This window comes from Heterocephalus glaber, unplaced genomic scaffold (assembly GCF_053883595.1).
Source record: "Heterocephalus glaber isolate CG9 unplaced genomic scaffold, H.glaber_assembly_v1.0 deba00001504, whole genome shotgun sequence".
Classification (NCBI taxonomy): domain Eukaryota; kingdom Metazoa; phylum Chordata; class Mammalia; order Rodentia; family Bathyergidae; genus Heterocephalus; species Heterocephalus glaber.
Genome location: NW_028258324.1, coordinates 27,818,340 through 27,834,206, shown reverse-complemented (window position 1 = coordinate 27,834,206; position 15,867 = coordinate 27,818,340). Strand labels below are relative to the sequence as shown.

Sequence of the window (15,867 nt, the reverse complement as noted above, 5' to 3'; positions counted from 1 at the left end):
TGGCTCCTTTGCACTCACTGTTTCCCTTACCCTGAAATAATCCCTTCCCCAAATACCCACTCTCTCACTTCCTCACTTCCTTCAAGATGCACTGAAAGACTATCTTCTTTATGAGATCTCCCTGGCCACCCCTCCCCAGCCTTCCAGTCCCCCTTCCTGCTCTATTTTATTCTTCTTAGTGCATATCATACCATAATAAACAATAGAATGCACTTACTTGTTATTGCCTCTCTCCGTGTCTGTATGTCTGTCTCCGTCTCTCTCAAGAAAGGGGTTTATGTCTGTTTTTAAAAATTTATTATTATCATTACTATTACTTTGAGGCAGGTGTCTTGCTGTTTCCCAGGCTGCCCTTGAACTCCTGGGCTCAACCAGTCCTGCCTCAGCCTCTCAAGTAGCCGGGACTACAGATGTATGTCACTATGCCCAGCTTGTTTGTTTTGTTCAGTAATGTATTCTCAGAGCCCAGGCAGTGCAGTGAGTACCTATTGAATATTTGTTAAACAAATGAATAAAACAGAAGCAGCTCTGCATGTTTTCTGGTAACAAATGACTTTCTTCTTTTCTAAAGACCTATTCCAGTTAGATAAACAAATTAGATCAATATTTTAGACCGTTATTTCTGTGCACAAATCATCCTTGTCATTAACATTGCATTTGGAAAACTTAGGTTAGATGTGGGCTCTTCAACTGTCCATTACAGGAGAGGAAGGAAGAAAGCTGGTATTATTTCTACCTCTGTTCTGTGGAAACACATGACCAAATTGCTTGCCATCACGACCTTAACGTCAGCTCTTAGGTATTAACTTGCCTTAGCAGTCTCTCTGCTTCCTTCCTGGATGGTAACCACAGTTCTCTGAAGTAGTTGAGACAGTTTCTATTTGGGAAAGAAATCATTGCTGGCAACCTCATCTCTAATTACTTTCTCTATTACTTTCTAGTGAAGTTACTTTCTAGTAATTTCATAAAAAATTAGGACCTACACCTGCAAAGTTTAGCTTCCCCACCCTTATTTATCATCTCTCAAGACTCCTTAAAGAAGGAAATAATCAATTTGTCATCCTATATCAGAAATGGAAGGCCTCTAATATTTGTCACCTATAAGAGACTTGAAAGATGATGTGTTCTCATTCTGGAAATATTAGTCATTACTTTAAAAGATATTGAAATTCTAATTTATTATTTCCCAAAATATTAGCTTAGTGACAGCAGGATAACATTTCAGAGATTTCTTCTCCTGTGAGACCCTAAACCCACAGTTCACCTGGACTCCTGGCAGGGTGTTCCCACCCATAAAAACACAGTTATCACCAGGCACAGTGGTACATGTCTGTAATTTCAGCTTCTCAGGAGGCTGAGGCCTGGAGATCTCAAGTTGGAATCTAGCCTAAGCAACTTTGAGTCAGACCCTGTCTCAAAATAAAAGATAATTAAAAAGGGACGGGTTTCGCATTCCCTGGGTTCAATCCGTAGTACTAAAAATGAAAACAAAAACAAAAACAAAAAACATAGTTACACTCAGAGCCAAGCAGGGATGAAGAGACAACTCTCTCGTTGGCTGTGACCTATGTCCCCTGTTGTAAGAACTGGAGGAGACAGGCACTCATTCTGCAGTCCCAGGCAGCTGCCAGAGGAGAGTTGTGTGCAGTGTCTAGCACATTACAAATGTTTGTTAATTGACCGATCATTCATGGTGTGACAACCCCATAACTCAGCTATCCTATTCAGTCAGAAATTAACTCAGTAATCAAAGTCATTATAGGGGGGTTGATGGAGAGAAACAACTATAGCACCAGCCAGATGGCAGGGGAATCGGACAGATGAAAGGAAAACGGCTGCAGGTCATTGAGTATGACTCTGGGCAGCAAAATGTGGACTTGTGCCTGGTTATATTTCAAATTCTAGCTTGAGCAAGGCTCTGTAGGCTTTCCAAAGTCCTAGCTTATTCTAACTTTTCTGTGAGCCTTGTAGCATTGGTCAGATGCACAGACATGTGAGAACTGGTTCCGATGGCCCTTGCTCAGCTTGGGCTCTTTGATGTACACAGGAAAAGAAGAGAGAGGCATGGAGGCCTGACCCGAATGTTTTTTTTTCCTTAGATTCTTTTATTGGTACTTTTTAGGTATACAATACATTTACATTTATCATTGGGTGCTTGTACCTGTACATGATGTATCTTGGTTCTTATTTTTTCCCCATTTCCTGTCCTCCCTTCACCCCCTCCACCCTTCCCTATTTACAGACTTTGTTTCCATGTTTTTCTTTTCTCATACGTTTTCCTTTCCCTCCTTTCCTTTCCCCTTCCTCTCCCACTGTCTCTACCCCTTTGGACCTTTTCTTCTTATTTCCCACTATCAATTATTGATTTTAATCATTATTTACACTTTCAGTTTCTCACAGTAGAGAAACTATTTGGTATTTACACATGTGTGTCCTACTTATTTCACTTAAAGAATATCACCTCAAGGGCCAGGGATTTAGCTCAGTAGTTTCATCTCCTGCTAAGAGTATGGCCTCAATATGCATCCATTTAGCTGTAAATGTCTCTAGTTTCTCTTTCTTTATGGCTGAGTAGTACTCCATTTTATTTTAAAAAACCACATCTTCTTTATCCAGTTTCTAGTTGATGGGCATGTGGGCTGTTTCCAAGCTTTAGGTATTACAAACTGTGCCACTATAAACTTCGGTACACATATATCTCTGTGGTATGATTCTTTTAATTCTTTTGGGAAGATACCCAGCAGGAGAATAGCTGGGTCAAATGGGACTTCTAGTCCTAGTTCTTTGAGGTATCTCCATACTGATTTCCACAGTGGGTGCACGAGTCTGCACCCCCACCAACAATGGAATAGGGTTCCTTTCTCCTCACACCCCCACCAGCATTTGTTATTGGTTGATTTCTTGATAGCAGCCATTCTTTCTGGGGTGAGGTAGAATCTCACTGTTGTTTTCATTTGCATCTCTCGAATGACCAGTGATGTTGAACATTTTTTCATATGTTTATTTGCTGCTTTTACTTCTTTGTCTAAGAAGTTGTTGTTCATTTCAGATGACCATTTTTGAATTGGGTCTTTAAATTTAGGGGGTCTGATTTTTTTAAATTCTTTGTATATTCTAGATAGTAGTCCTTTGTCTGAGGTTCTGCTGCTAAAAATTTTTTCCCACATTGTCGGTCATCTCTTAGCTCTGTTGGTGGTTTCTCTTGCAGTGCAGAAGCTTTTTAATAAGATGAGATCCTAGTTGTTGACTCTTTCTGCTAGTTCCTGTGCTACTGAGGTTTTGTTCATAAAGTCTTTTCCTATGCCAATCTGACCCGACATTTGAGACACTGTGAGCAAGAGTATGAATGAAAACTCCCATGAAATGTGTCTAAACATTTAAAAGTTCTAAGCTAGTAAAACTTAAATGGAATATCTTCTATCCTTCTACTTTGAGAAGACCTGGAAGGCCAGATTCAAATGCAGAATTTAGCACTGGTGGGAATTCCGCCCCTGAATATGGTGACAGGAGCATAGCTGGCCCCCGATCTGTCTCCTTCTCTTCTCCTGCGTGGCTGCATGGTGCTCTCAGTACAGGGCCTCGAGCTGTGTATGTGAACATTGCACCACGTGCCCGAGCCTGACCATGGCTCTTGAAATGACAGTTTCTTGACCACCTTCTGTTCTCTGGGATGTACAGCACCAGCCACTGAATCTGCCCTTGGGTGGGTGACCCAGAGAAGCCACCCATGCAAGCCCTGGAAATGAGCTCAGTGCTGATTGGGGAGAGAACTCCAGAACCCTAGGAGTATGGTGACCTCAAGGATTCCTCACATTGGTCAGGGGGGACCCCTTTTAAGAGGAAAAGAGTAGGCCCTCTAAGTGGAGCCCCTATAGAGAATCCCCTCATGGTGGAGTCTGAGGGTCCCAGTGGAAATGTACAGAGCCCTGTTCTCACCATCACTCACCTCCCTCCCATCCCTCCTCTGTATCCCAGCAGCCAGATGACAGAGGTCCTCATGTGCATCTTTCAGTCTGTAAATCACAGATAGTTATCCTTGATCCGACATCTCTTTTAGGACCACAGACAGAGAGAAGCAAAAATATCCCAAATTCACACTGAGTTGTTGCCCTTCACATATTTTATCAGCCATGGAAATGTCAGAGACTTAGGTTTCAATACTCTGACTCCGAGGTGACTGAGTTGGGCTCAAGGTCAACCCCAGAATCCAGAGCACATTCTCAGACTGTCCTCTCTCTGACTAGACCACAAGCTATCTTGGGTACTTGATATATTAGGCAGGGCAAAGGCTTTGAATTTCAAGACATCCCAAGGACTTTTACTTTAAGAATTTGAAATGCAGGCTCACAACCACACTGTCTTCTTAACAAAGTAGTACCTTTAAAATATTTAACAACTTGAAAAGGAAACCGAGCTTGAATTTTCCTTTCAGGCACTAAGGAAATAGTGTTTCACTTCTGTCTGAAATTCACCATCTCCACAGACAAAGAAAGCTCTTATGGTAAAAGCAATGGCATTTTCTCCACAATTTTCAAATAAAAGATAAAGAGAAAACAGCATTGCAGCCTTTTTGTTAGGTCCTAACAATAAAGGAATAATATGGTTTTGCAAGGGGAGAGCTATGGTTAGAATACAAAAATAGGCTGACAAATCTTACAAAGGAATTTTCTCAACTACCACTGAGGCCAGCAGGAAGTGAAGTCCCAAGAAAATTATATCATTTGATTATTTGGAGATTTCATGATGCTGATCAGGCTGGTAGGTGAGTCCTATGTGAAACTCTAAAGCAGAAGAAATGAGAGGTCACCTTTTCTGCCCATATCTGCCTCTCCCTCTCTTTATGGTCAAACCTGACCTTTGGGAAAGGTATAGGGGCCATTGCAACTTGTACGGTAGCTCCGCATGCCTGGAATGTCCTTCCACAAGGTCCAGCCTCTTTGCTCAATTTCCTAGAGTTCCTTCCAGCTATTTCCTAGAAACCTTCCACATGCTGCCCACCCTTTCAGTAATAGCATCCCACTATTATACTCACTGTTACTGGTTTATAATTGTTTTTACATTTCTGCTGGACTATACTCAGTGAGAGCAGAAACCATGTATATTTTCTTTAATGTTTCCTTCTCTACCATGATCCCTGTGCTTGGCACATAACATGTCTAATTGAAAAAATGAATGAGTGGATTAATGAATGGGAACTGAAGCCACTATGTTGCTACTCCCAGGATATTTGAATTAACTGTAGTTTAAGAATAAAAAGCATTTATCCCTCCTATAGGAGTTATAAACTTAATGGGAGACTATTCGGAAGAATAAGCACTATAATACATTTTTGGTGGTTGCCTACACTAATGTAGTCAGGTTTTCCTAGGGTGTGGTAATGAATTATGATAAAGACTTACCAGAAAAAAAGGAATACATATAAACCACAGCAGTAGCTACCTGTTCGTATTTATATGTGTTAGTTCCAATGTCAAATGCTAATCAGGCATTATTACCATTAATCATCTTTTTAGATTAGGAAATCAAAACTTGGGTATTCAAACAGCCTAATTCACATAGTTAGGGAAAGTATTAGGATTTGAACCCAGATTTGTTTGACCAAAATCAGAAAACTATTTCAGCCAGTCTCCTATTAACTGGAAGTCCATTGAGGCAGCCTAGGATACAATAGTAGAGGCAGAAAGCCTGTGGAGCTGAGGCCATTCATTGTATCCCTGATCTGGTCCCTCTTGCCACCTGCTTCTTGTCCAGCAGCCTCCACCCATTAGGGGCCTCCTGTCCTTCATCCTAAAGGGAGATGACCCATCATAGTTTTCAGGTTCCATGTGGTATGGAGCACCCCAGTCCTGGAGAGATCTCACCAAGACCATAGCTACATTGTTACGATTAGATCAGGCTAGTAATGAGTGATAAACGATGGAGAAAAACAATAATAGTGGGTTAAACAAAATAAATGTTTGTTCTTCTCACACTTGGAAATCTAGAGTTAGAGTTCAAAGCTAGTCTGGTGGCTCTGGGTTTCTGGGATCCAGATTTTTCTTTCTTGTTTTTCCACAGTACATGGCTTCTGTGTCTAAGACCACCTGGTTGAAATCCTAGCTGAATAATGTCTTTATTCAAGGGAGCCACATGCCCAGCTAAAAATCTGAATTCAGTAACAACAAGGAAAACAGTTATACTCTGCCTCAATACCTTATCTGTGGCTACCTTAGTCCAGGGTGTCTGTGGCCAGTTGGGAGCTGGAGGGGCTGTGGTCATCCTTATAAAGAAAGGCCCAATTGGGCCAGGGATTTAGTTCAGTGGCACCATGCCTGCCTTGCAAGTTCAAGGTCCTGAGTTCAATCCCTGCTACCAGAAAAAAAAGGAAAAAAGAAAGAAATAAGAAAGAAAGAAAGAAAGAAAGAAAGAAAGAAAGAAAGAAAGAAAGAAAGAAAGAAAAAGAAAGGCCCAAGCCTCTAATCAGGGACTATATGGCTGGCATTTATCCTGCATCACCTGTGAAGTACAGAGAAATTTGTTCTCTTGAAGCCACGTCACAGCAGTGGGTGCTTAACAGCCTGCTTCTGCTGTTGTATTTTTAAGGAGCCCAGCAATTTAAACTTCAGTTTTTGTAAGATCAACTTGATTCTAGTCACCCTACTCACCTCCCACCCAATCTTCCTCATTCAGAGCCATAACCCAAGCACTAGCACTCATAGAAATCAGGCTCATGATGGCACATTTACAATAATATATTTTTGCAGAAGCAAGCAAATGAGAGTTATGGTAAACGATTTTCTTTGGTTTGTTCATTGACCCTCCTTCCTGTCCCCTACAATCAAGAAATATTTGTCCCAACATATTGTTTGTTCCTTCTGTTGCAGGCTCCTGCGGCTGTCTTGTCATGATTTTGTTTGCCTCTGAAGTGAAAATCCACCACCTCTCAGAAAAAATTGCGAATTATAAAGAAGGGACTTATGCATACAAAACACAAAATGAAAAATACACCACCTCCTTCTGGGTTGTTTTCATTTGCTTTTTTGTTCATTTTCTGAATGGGCTTCTAATACGACTTGCTGGATTTCAGTTCCCTTTTGTAAAATCTAAAGATACAGAGACAACAAATGTAGCTGAAGATTTAATGTATTGAGTTTTTCCCTTTTTTTCTTTTGGTACCAGGGATCAAACTTGGGTCCTTGCGCTTGCACAGGAGGCAGCAAAACCACTGAGCTAAATCCCCAGCCCAGATTTAATGTATTGAAGAGCAATCATCCTGTCATATTCCAAGTAAGGAAGTGGACTTGCTTTGGTCACTCTACTATAGGTAATTTTACCCATCCTTTTAGATTGCATAAATCACCCAAACCCTCCATGACAATGTTTACAAAGTATGAACTAAGGATATAGGCTGGCAAGTAAGAGAAGCAGAAGGAAGCCTTTGGAAAGTTGTTTTTCCTGGTGGGAAGGTGCTTAACCCAGGTAGTCAAAACAGTTGCCTAGAATGGACAAACCATTATTCCATATAGATATCAAAGTACAAGATGCCAGCCAGGTATGGTGGTGCACACCTGTAATCCCAACACTTGGGAAACAGAGGCAGGTGGATTGCAAGTTCAAGACCAGCCTGAGCTACTTAGCAATTCAAGACCAGCCTGAACTACACGGCAAGATTCTGTCTCAAAAAACAACAACAAAAAACCCCACCAAGATACCTGCTCCATCACCCATTGGTAGGCACAATATATGCTAATAGAGATAAATACTCTATATCCATGTATTTGTTGCCACAGATATCATAAAACAGACTTGGAACTGCTTTTCTAAAATGTTGGTACATTAGATGAATTGTAAAATATATTAATTTACTTTTTTTTAATGTTTGTTTAAAGCATAGTCTTATCAACTATCCTTTGGTCAAAATTTGCAAAACTCTGAAAGCAAGTAACAAAGTGAAAGATATTTTCTCTCCTGTATTTGAGTCCTAACTACATTCACAATGGTACTTTTCAATGGAAGTAATTGTTGGAATTACGATGGATGATCCCTATGGTAAATGTAATATAAAAAGACTCATTGGGGCAGTGCTTCTAGCTGAAGTGTCATGAGAACTAACTCTCAATTATAAAAAGTATATTTATCCCAGATTTTAATGATATCTTCGTGTCATCTTGGGTGGACAGTCACAAAGCACCACCTAAGGCATTTTTTTCCCTGAATTATCTTGAATTTGATTTGCAGTTGGACAAAGGCCACAACCTAGTCTGGCACTGACCCTTCCTCATTCTCAGTCTGCCCTCAAGAGAGCACTCAGGAAAAAGCAGAAAAGGAGAACACACCATTCACCAGGCCCAGCCACAGGTGCTGTGTATGGAGAACTGCCAGGTCCTAGCCCTAATGCCCAGCACAGGGAACACACTGGTGCTCTTGGCCAAAAGTGCTGGCTACTTAAAGACCCTCATAGAAGGGGTTTGGAGGTGCTCATTAAAACAAAATACCTTTTTCCTTTGGAACAATTTGGAAGGAAGAAAACAACTGATTGTAGACCTGCTGAGTGACTAGCTGTGGCAGCAGATTGCGGTTCATGGGCAGCCATCAAAACACACTGATGTCTCCGAGGGCGCTTCCCTACACCTTATGCAGGACACCTGTGACTGTCTAGAAGCCTACAAGTCAGTCTGGCCATGGTGGGAGATGTTTGTTTTGATGACAGGCATCAGCCTGACATGGTATCCAGGTCCACAAGCCTCGAGCTGAAATGGTGGACCTCCAAGCTCTGGTGATTGGTGTGGGTAGGAGGCAGCAGGTCACCCAGCAGCAAGGCAAGGATCCTTGGGTCAAAGGCCAGTTTCTCTCCTCACCCTAGCTCTCCTGTGACCTCTCTTTTTTCCTCAGAGGCTTGGAAAACTTCGAACAGCAACTTTCCTCTGTGGAAAACAAGTTTCTGACTGTGCTCTGTTCTGTACAAAGAGAAAGAGAACTTGGAGCAGTTGCTGAAAATCTAATTTGACCTAGAGGCAGACTAATAATATTCCCGCCATGCAAGTAGAGTTGAGGCTGTCACTGATATCCCAATGGCCCTGAAGATTGTGCTGAATACAAAACCACAATGGTTCCTGCCCTCTTCTCACAGATGAAATGCTCTGGGGCCATTGGAGCAGAGATCTGGTCAGGGTCTGCTCCATGGCTCTCTCAGGGGGATCAGAAGCCCAGAAATAGCATTCATTTTGTGCTGATCAGCATCTCTCCCTGGTGGCAGCAGCATTCTCACATGGACACAGGGCCCCCTGCTGGTTCTAGGGCGGGCAAGCATCATGCTATGGTAGGGCCCCCATTTCATTGTCTTGAGACACCCAAATAGCAGTGCTTGTGATGCTATGTGAAAGAAGAGTCTGAATGCTGCTCAGTTCTTGCAGGAGGACCTTGCCATGGCAACCTATGTTCCTGGGGTCAGGAGGAAGGTGAAGAACTAAGAAGGTACAAGTGCAGACAATGTGCCTTAGGGTCAGGGTGAGCAGCACCCCACCTTTTGGGTACCTTGAGTTCTCAGCAGTCTTGTGATCTGGTCCCATCTGCTCTTCAGGGAAGTAGCTTGACCCTCACCTGGCAGGTGTTCAGAAGTGATCACTTTGGCTGCTGACCCATACATTTACACAATTCTACAGTGACCAAGGCAGGGTGAGGCAGAAAGGGAGGGGAAAGAGACAGCCTCTCCCAACTCCAGTGAGGAAGGAGGGGTATGCACTGGAACATAAGGGTACCCCAGCTCCAAGGTAGGCATAGGACGGTAATCCCACCATTTACCTGGAGAAAACTGAGCTGGAACCAATGGGGAAGGGAGGCCTGGAAGATAGAAAGTAGTAGAGAGGTGCTGGGTTTGACCTATTTTCCTCAGTGAGAGACAGTATAGCTAAAAAACAAATTCAGCTGTTATAGAAATGCTGCCTCAAGACCCATCCCAATCCTTGACCCATTTTGCTAACTGCCTGCCACCCCGTCCTTTTCTTTTGATACTTTTACCCATGCACAAAAATGTATCTGAGTAAATTCAGAGGAGGATTCCAGCAGACATTTTCTGTACTATTCCGGTGGTCAGTGTTTGACCTAGTGATGCCTCTGTTCTCATTCCTCTTCAACATGACAATTGGTCGAGATTCAAGGCTGATGGCTGATGTGCCACCTCCCCCAAGTGACAAGGGACAGAGCAATGCTAGTCAGTTGAGAGAATAGGGTACCCATTCCTTAATGCTAAATGGCAGAGAGAAAAACTGCAGGATGTGAGCCTTGTGTTCTGGGCTGAGATTCTCCCTTAGGAAAAGTCCTCTTGTTCATGAAAACATGGATGTAAAATGAATTAAATAAAATTTTGATGTACAGACTTTGTTGGTATTCCCCTCTTAGATAACCAGCACACTAGTCATGCCGAACACGCCGAATCAGCCCGCTGCACACAGGCGGGGTCTGCGCACACCCTACCGAGGTTGCGAATCGCCCAGAACACGCCGAATCAGCCTGAGCCCCGGCAACAATCCACTGGACCGCCACCCCTCCTCTGTACAGCCACCTGGTACCACACTACAAAGACGCAGAGGACACCTGACCACCAGACCACGGTACTGAGTCCCGCCACTCCCGGCCCAGAGGTAGGGGCTTCTGAGCTGCCATCCCACTGCTCCTGGTCCAGAGAAAGGGGCTTTTGGGCCACCGTTCCTACCGCTGCTCCCAGCCTCTGTCCCACCTCTCCCAGCTCAGAGGAGGTAATCCATGCAGACGCCAACAGCAGCCCCCGCCCCAGTCGAAATGAGAAAACATGTAAATAAGTCTCAAAACCAGACTTCCAGATCAACTACAGCAACCCCAAAGGGAAATGAGATGGAACACTCTGATACTCAACCACCTGGACCCACTGAATTGGCAACAAAAGGGAATCTGGAAAAAATGAAATCAAAAATAATTTCTCAGAAAACAGGGGAAATTGTGCTCCTAGTGCAAGACATGATTAATAAATCTAGAGAGGAGCTGAGGAACATGATGGAATCCCAACATAGGAAACAAATGGAATCCATAAAACAGATGCAAATAGATTTCCAGGACATGAAAAACTCCAATGAAAGTCTACACAGCAGAATGAGCCTATGTGAGGACAGAATTTCAGATATACAAGATAAGATTGCAATTAATGACCAGGAAAAGAAAAATTACCTCAAAATTATAAGGGAACATGAGAAATCAATCCAGCAGCTGCTAGATGATGCAAAGAAGAATAACATAAGATTGATTGGAGTCAATGAAGAAAGAGGAGAGAGTGCAGATGACATAAAAAACCTCTTCACAGAAATAATGGCAGAAAACTTCCCAAGCAGGAGAAAAGAGCTTGACATACAGTTAAGTGAGGCATATAGGACTCCAAATAGCCTTGGTCAAAAAAAATCTACACATAGGCATATAATTGTTAAGATTCCAGAAACTCAACAGAAGAACAAAGTTCTCCAAGCAGTTAGAGAAAAGAAACAAATCACATACAAAGGAAAGCCCATCAGAATCACAGCAGACTTCTCAACACAAACCATCAAGGCAAGAAGAGCTTGGAGTAATGTATTTCAAGCCCTAAAAGAAAAGAGCCTCCAACCCACATTAATGTACCCTGCAAAACTATCTTTCAAAATGGATGGAGAAATAAGATACTTTCATGACAAAGAGCACCTTAGGAACTTCATGAATACCAAACCAGCACTCCAAAGAATTTTACACAATATCCTAGGAACAGACATTGAGGATCCCAACTGCAGGAAGCAAAGCAGAATGAACCCATCTGGCATGACAAGAAATTAAATGGAAAGGGGGAGAACCCAACAAAAAGAAAAAGTCATGGCAATGACAAGTCAATACATTTCAGTTATAACCATCAATGTTAATGGTCTCAATTCACCAATCAAAAGAAATAGACTGGCAGAATGGGTCAAGAAGCAAAATTCAACAATATGCTACATACAAGAAACACACTTAATTCAAAAGGAAACTCATAGACTGAAAGTTAAAGGGTGGAAAACAATACTCCATGCAACAGGAACCCCTCCAAAAAAAGCAGGAGTAGCTATCCTCTTTACAGATCAAGTAGATTTCAAGCCAACACTGATTAAGAGAGACAAAGAAGGACACTACATCCTTGTGAAGGGAACAATCCAAGAAGAAGAAGAGATGACAATCATAAATATCTATGCACCAAACACTAGTGCACCCAACTATATAAAACAAATACTAGCGGACATGAAAAGTCATACATGCACTAATACAATTGTAGTGGGGGATCTCAACATCCCACTGGCACAAATAGATAGATCAACTAGACAAAAAATAAGTAATGAAATACTAGAACTCAATCGAACTCTTGAACAAATGAACTTAACAGATGTTTACAGAGTCTTCCACCCCACAAAATCAGAATACACATTCTTCTCAGCTGCACATGGGTCATTCTCCAAAATAGACCACACACTCACACATAGAACATGTTTAAGTAAGTGCAAAGGAATTGAAGTTATCCCCTGTATATTATCAGACCATAGTGTGATGAAATTGGAGATCCATAGCAAAAGAAACTCAAAAAATTTCATAGACATGGGAAATTGAACAACACACTTCTGAATAACCAATGGGTCACGGAGGAAATTAAAGAAGAAATCAGACAGTTCCTTCAATTAAATGACAATGACAATACAACATAACGGAATCTATGGGACACAATGAAAGCAGTCTTATGAGGGAAATTCATAGCAGTGAATATGCATATTAGGAAAACAGAAAGAGCCCAATTAAACAACCTGATGCTACACCTCAAGCTTCTAGAAAAAGAAGAGCAGGACAAACCCAAAGCTCATACAAGGGAGGAAATTATAAAGATCAGAGGAGAAATCAATGCAATGGGGACTAAGAGAATGATACAAAAAATCAATGAAGCCAAGAGTTGGTTCTTTGAAAGAATCAACAAAATTGACAAACCCTTGGCAAACCTTATCAGAAAAAGGAAAGAAAAGGCCCAAATCCATGCAATTAGGAATGAAAAGGGTGAAATTACAACAGACCCAGCAGAAATCCAGAGGATCATCAATACCTACTTCCAGAACCTATACACCAAGAAGATGGACAACACGGAAGAAATGGACAGATTCCTAGATACATATGAATTACCAAAGTTGAACAAAGAAGACCTAAAAATTCTGAACAACCCAATATCAACCAATGAAATTAAAAACATAATTAAAAACTTATCAACTAAGAAAAGCCCAGGCCCTGATGGCTTCACTGCTGAATTCTACAAGACATTTAGAGAGGAACTGCTGCCACTACTGTTTAAACTCTTCAATGAAATTGAAAGGGAAGCAATACTCCCAAATTCATTCCTGGAAGCAAGCATCACCTTGATCCCCAAAGCAGAGAAAGACCCAACTGAAAAGGAGAACTATAGGCCAATCTCACTAACGAACATAGATGCAAAAATCCTTAATAAGATAATGGCAAACAGAATGCAGAAGATCATCAAGAAGATCATACACCCTAATCAAGTGGGATTCATCCCAGGGATGCAGGGATGGTTCAATATACGCAAATCAATCAATGTAATACACTGTATCAATAGAGCCAAGGACAAAAACCATACGATTATCTCCATATATGCAGAAAAAGCCTTTGACAAAATCCAACATGCATTTATGATAAAAACCAGAAAAAAAAATCAGAATAGATGGTCTCTACCTCAAACTGAGAAAAGCCATCTATGAAAAACCAATAGCCAATATCATACTAAATGGTCAAAAACTGAAATCCTTCACACTAAAATCAGGAACAAGACAAGGATGTCCACTATCACCATTCTTGTTCAATATAGTCCTGGAAACATTAGCGATGGCAATTGGACAACAGAAAGAAATAAAAGGAAAAAAGATAGGAAATGAAGTCAAATTGTCATTATTTGCAGATGACATGATACTCTATATAGAAGACCCCAAGAACTCCACCAAAAGTCTTCTAGACTTAATAACCAAATTCAGTCAAGTAGCTGGTTACAAGGTCAACACACAAAAATGAATAGCTTTCCTGTACACGAATGACAGACTCACTGAAAGAGAAATAGGGCAAATAATTCCTTTCATAATACCATCCAAAAAACTGAAATACCTAGGAATCATCCTAACGAAAGAAATCAAAGACCTCTGCTCTGAAAACTATGGCACTCTGAAAAGAGAGGTTGAAGATGATATCAGAAAGTGGACAGACATCCCCTCCTCCTGGGTAGGAAGGATTAATATAGTGAAAATGGCCATACTTCCAAAACTGCTATATAGATTCAATGCAATTCCAATTGAGATCCCAGCAGCATACTTCATGGACCTTGAGAAAACAATCCAAAAATTCATTTGGAACAAGAAGAGACCCAGAATAGCAAAAGCAATTCTAGGTAACAGAGACATGGCAGCGGGTATCACAATCCCCAACCTGCAACTCTACTACAAAGCTACTGTGATAAAAACAGCATGGTACTGGCAAAGAAACAGACTTGAGGACCAGTGGAACAGATTAGAAGATGCAGAAACAATGCCAGACACACTCAGCCATCTCATCTTCGATAAAGGAGCCAAACACCCTCACTGGAGGAAAGATAGCCTCTTTAATAAATGGTACTGGAAAAATTGGGCTTCAACTTGCCAAAGATTAAAACTAGACCTATATCTCTCACCATGCACTAAACTAAAATCAAAATGGATTAAAGATCTAAATATTCAAATAGAAACTCTGAACCAGTTGGAACAGAGGTTAGGTAGAACCCTTGAAGACATTGGTGTAGGGAAAATTTTATGAACAAAACCTCAGTTGCCCATGAACTAGCACAAACAATCAACAAATGGGATCTCTTCTTATTAAAAGGCTTCTGCACAGCAAGAGAAACCACCAGCAGTGTGAAGAGACAACCCACAATGTGGGAAAACATCTTCACCTGCTCTTCCTCAGACAAAGATCTACATCTTGAATCTATAAAGAACTTAAAAAGATCAGACCTCCCAAATTTAAAGACCCAATTGAAAAATGGGCATCTGAAATGAACAGACATTTCTCAGACAAAGAAGTAGAAATAGCAAATAAATACATGAAAAAATGTTCAACATCACTGGTCATTCAAGAGATGCAAATGAAAACAATGCTGAGATTCCACCTCACTCCAGAAAGAACGGCTGCTATCATGAACTCAACCAATAACAAATGCTGGTGGGGCTGTGGGGAAAGAGGTACCCTGTTCCACCGCTGGTGGGAATGTAGACTGGTGCAACCACTGTGGAAGTCAGTATGGAGATACCTCAAAGAACTAGGACTGGAAGTCCCATTTGACCCTGCTATTCCCCTGCTGGGGATCTTCCCCAAAGAATTAAAAGAATCATACCACAGTGATATATGTACACCCATGTTCATAGCAGCGCAGTTTGTAATAGCTAAAACTTGGAAACAGCCCAAATGCCCATCAACTGGAGACTGGATCAAGAAAATGTGTTTTTTTTTAATAAAATGGAGTACTACTCAGCTATAAAAAATGAGAAATTAGAGACATTTATAGCTAAGTGGATGCACATTGAGGCAATACTCTTAAGTGAAATAAATAGGACACACATGTATAAATACTGAATAGTTTCTCTGGTGTGAGAAACTGAAAGTGTAAAAAAGTGTAAATAATTATACTAAAATGTATAATAGGTAATGTGAAACAGGAAAAAAGGGGGCAAAGGGGAAGGAAGTGGGAGGGCTAGGGGAAAGGATAGAAGGGAATGGGATTAATATGAGAAAATGGAAAAATAGGAACAAAATCTTTGTAAATAGGGAGGAATGAAGGGGTTGAAGGGAGGG

The 15,867-nt window shown here is 41.3% G+C and overlaps 1 protein-coding gene across 2 annotated transcripts in view; it reads left to right on the top strand.

Moving 5' to 3' along the window:
• Clrn1 (clarin 1) overlaps positions 1 to 7,158 on the top strand; it is a 39,151-nt gene extending 31,993 nt beyond the window's left edge. For both annotated transcript variants that reach the window (XM_004834454.3, XM_004834453.3), the window contains one exon: positions 6,864 to 7,158. In XM_004834454.3, the coding sequence (XP_004834511.1) occupies positions 6,864 to 7,129 (266 nt within the window). In that variant the 3' untranslated portion in view covers positions 7,130 to 7,158. The remainder of the gene's footprint in view (positions 1 to 6,863) is intronic.
• The last annotated feature ends 8,709 nt before the right edge of the window (positions 7,159 to 15,867 follow it).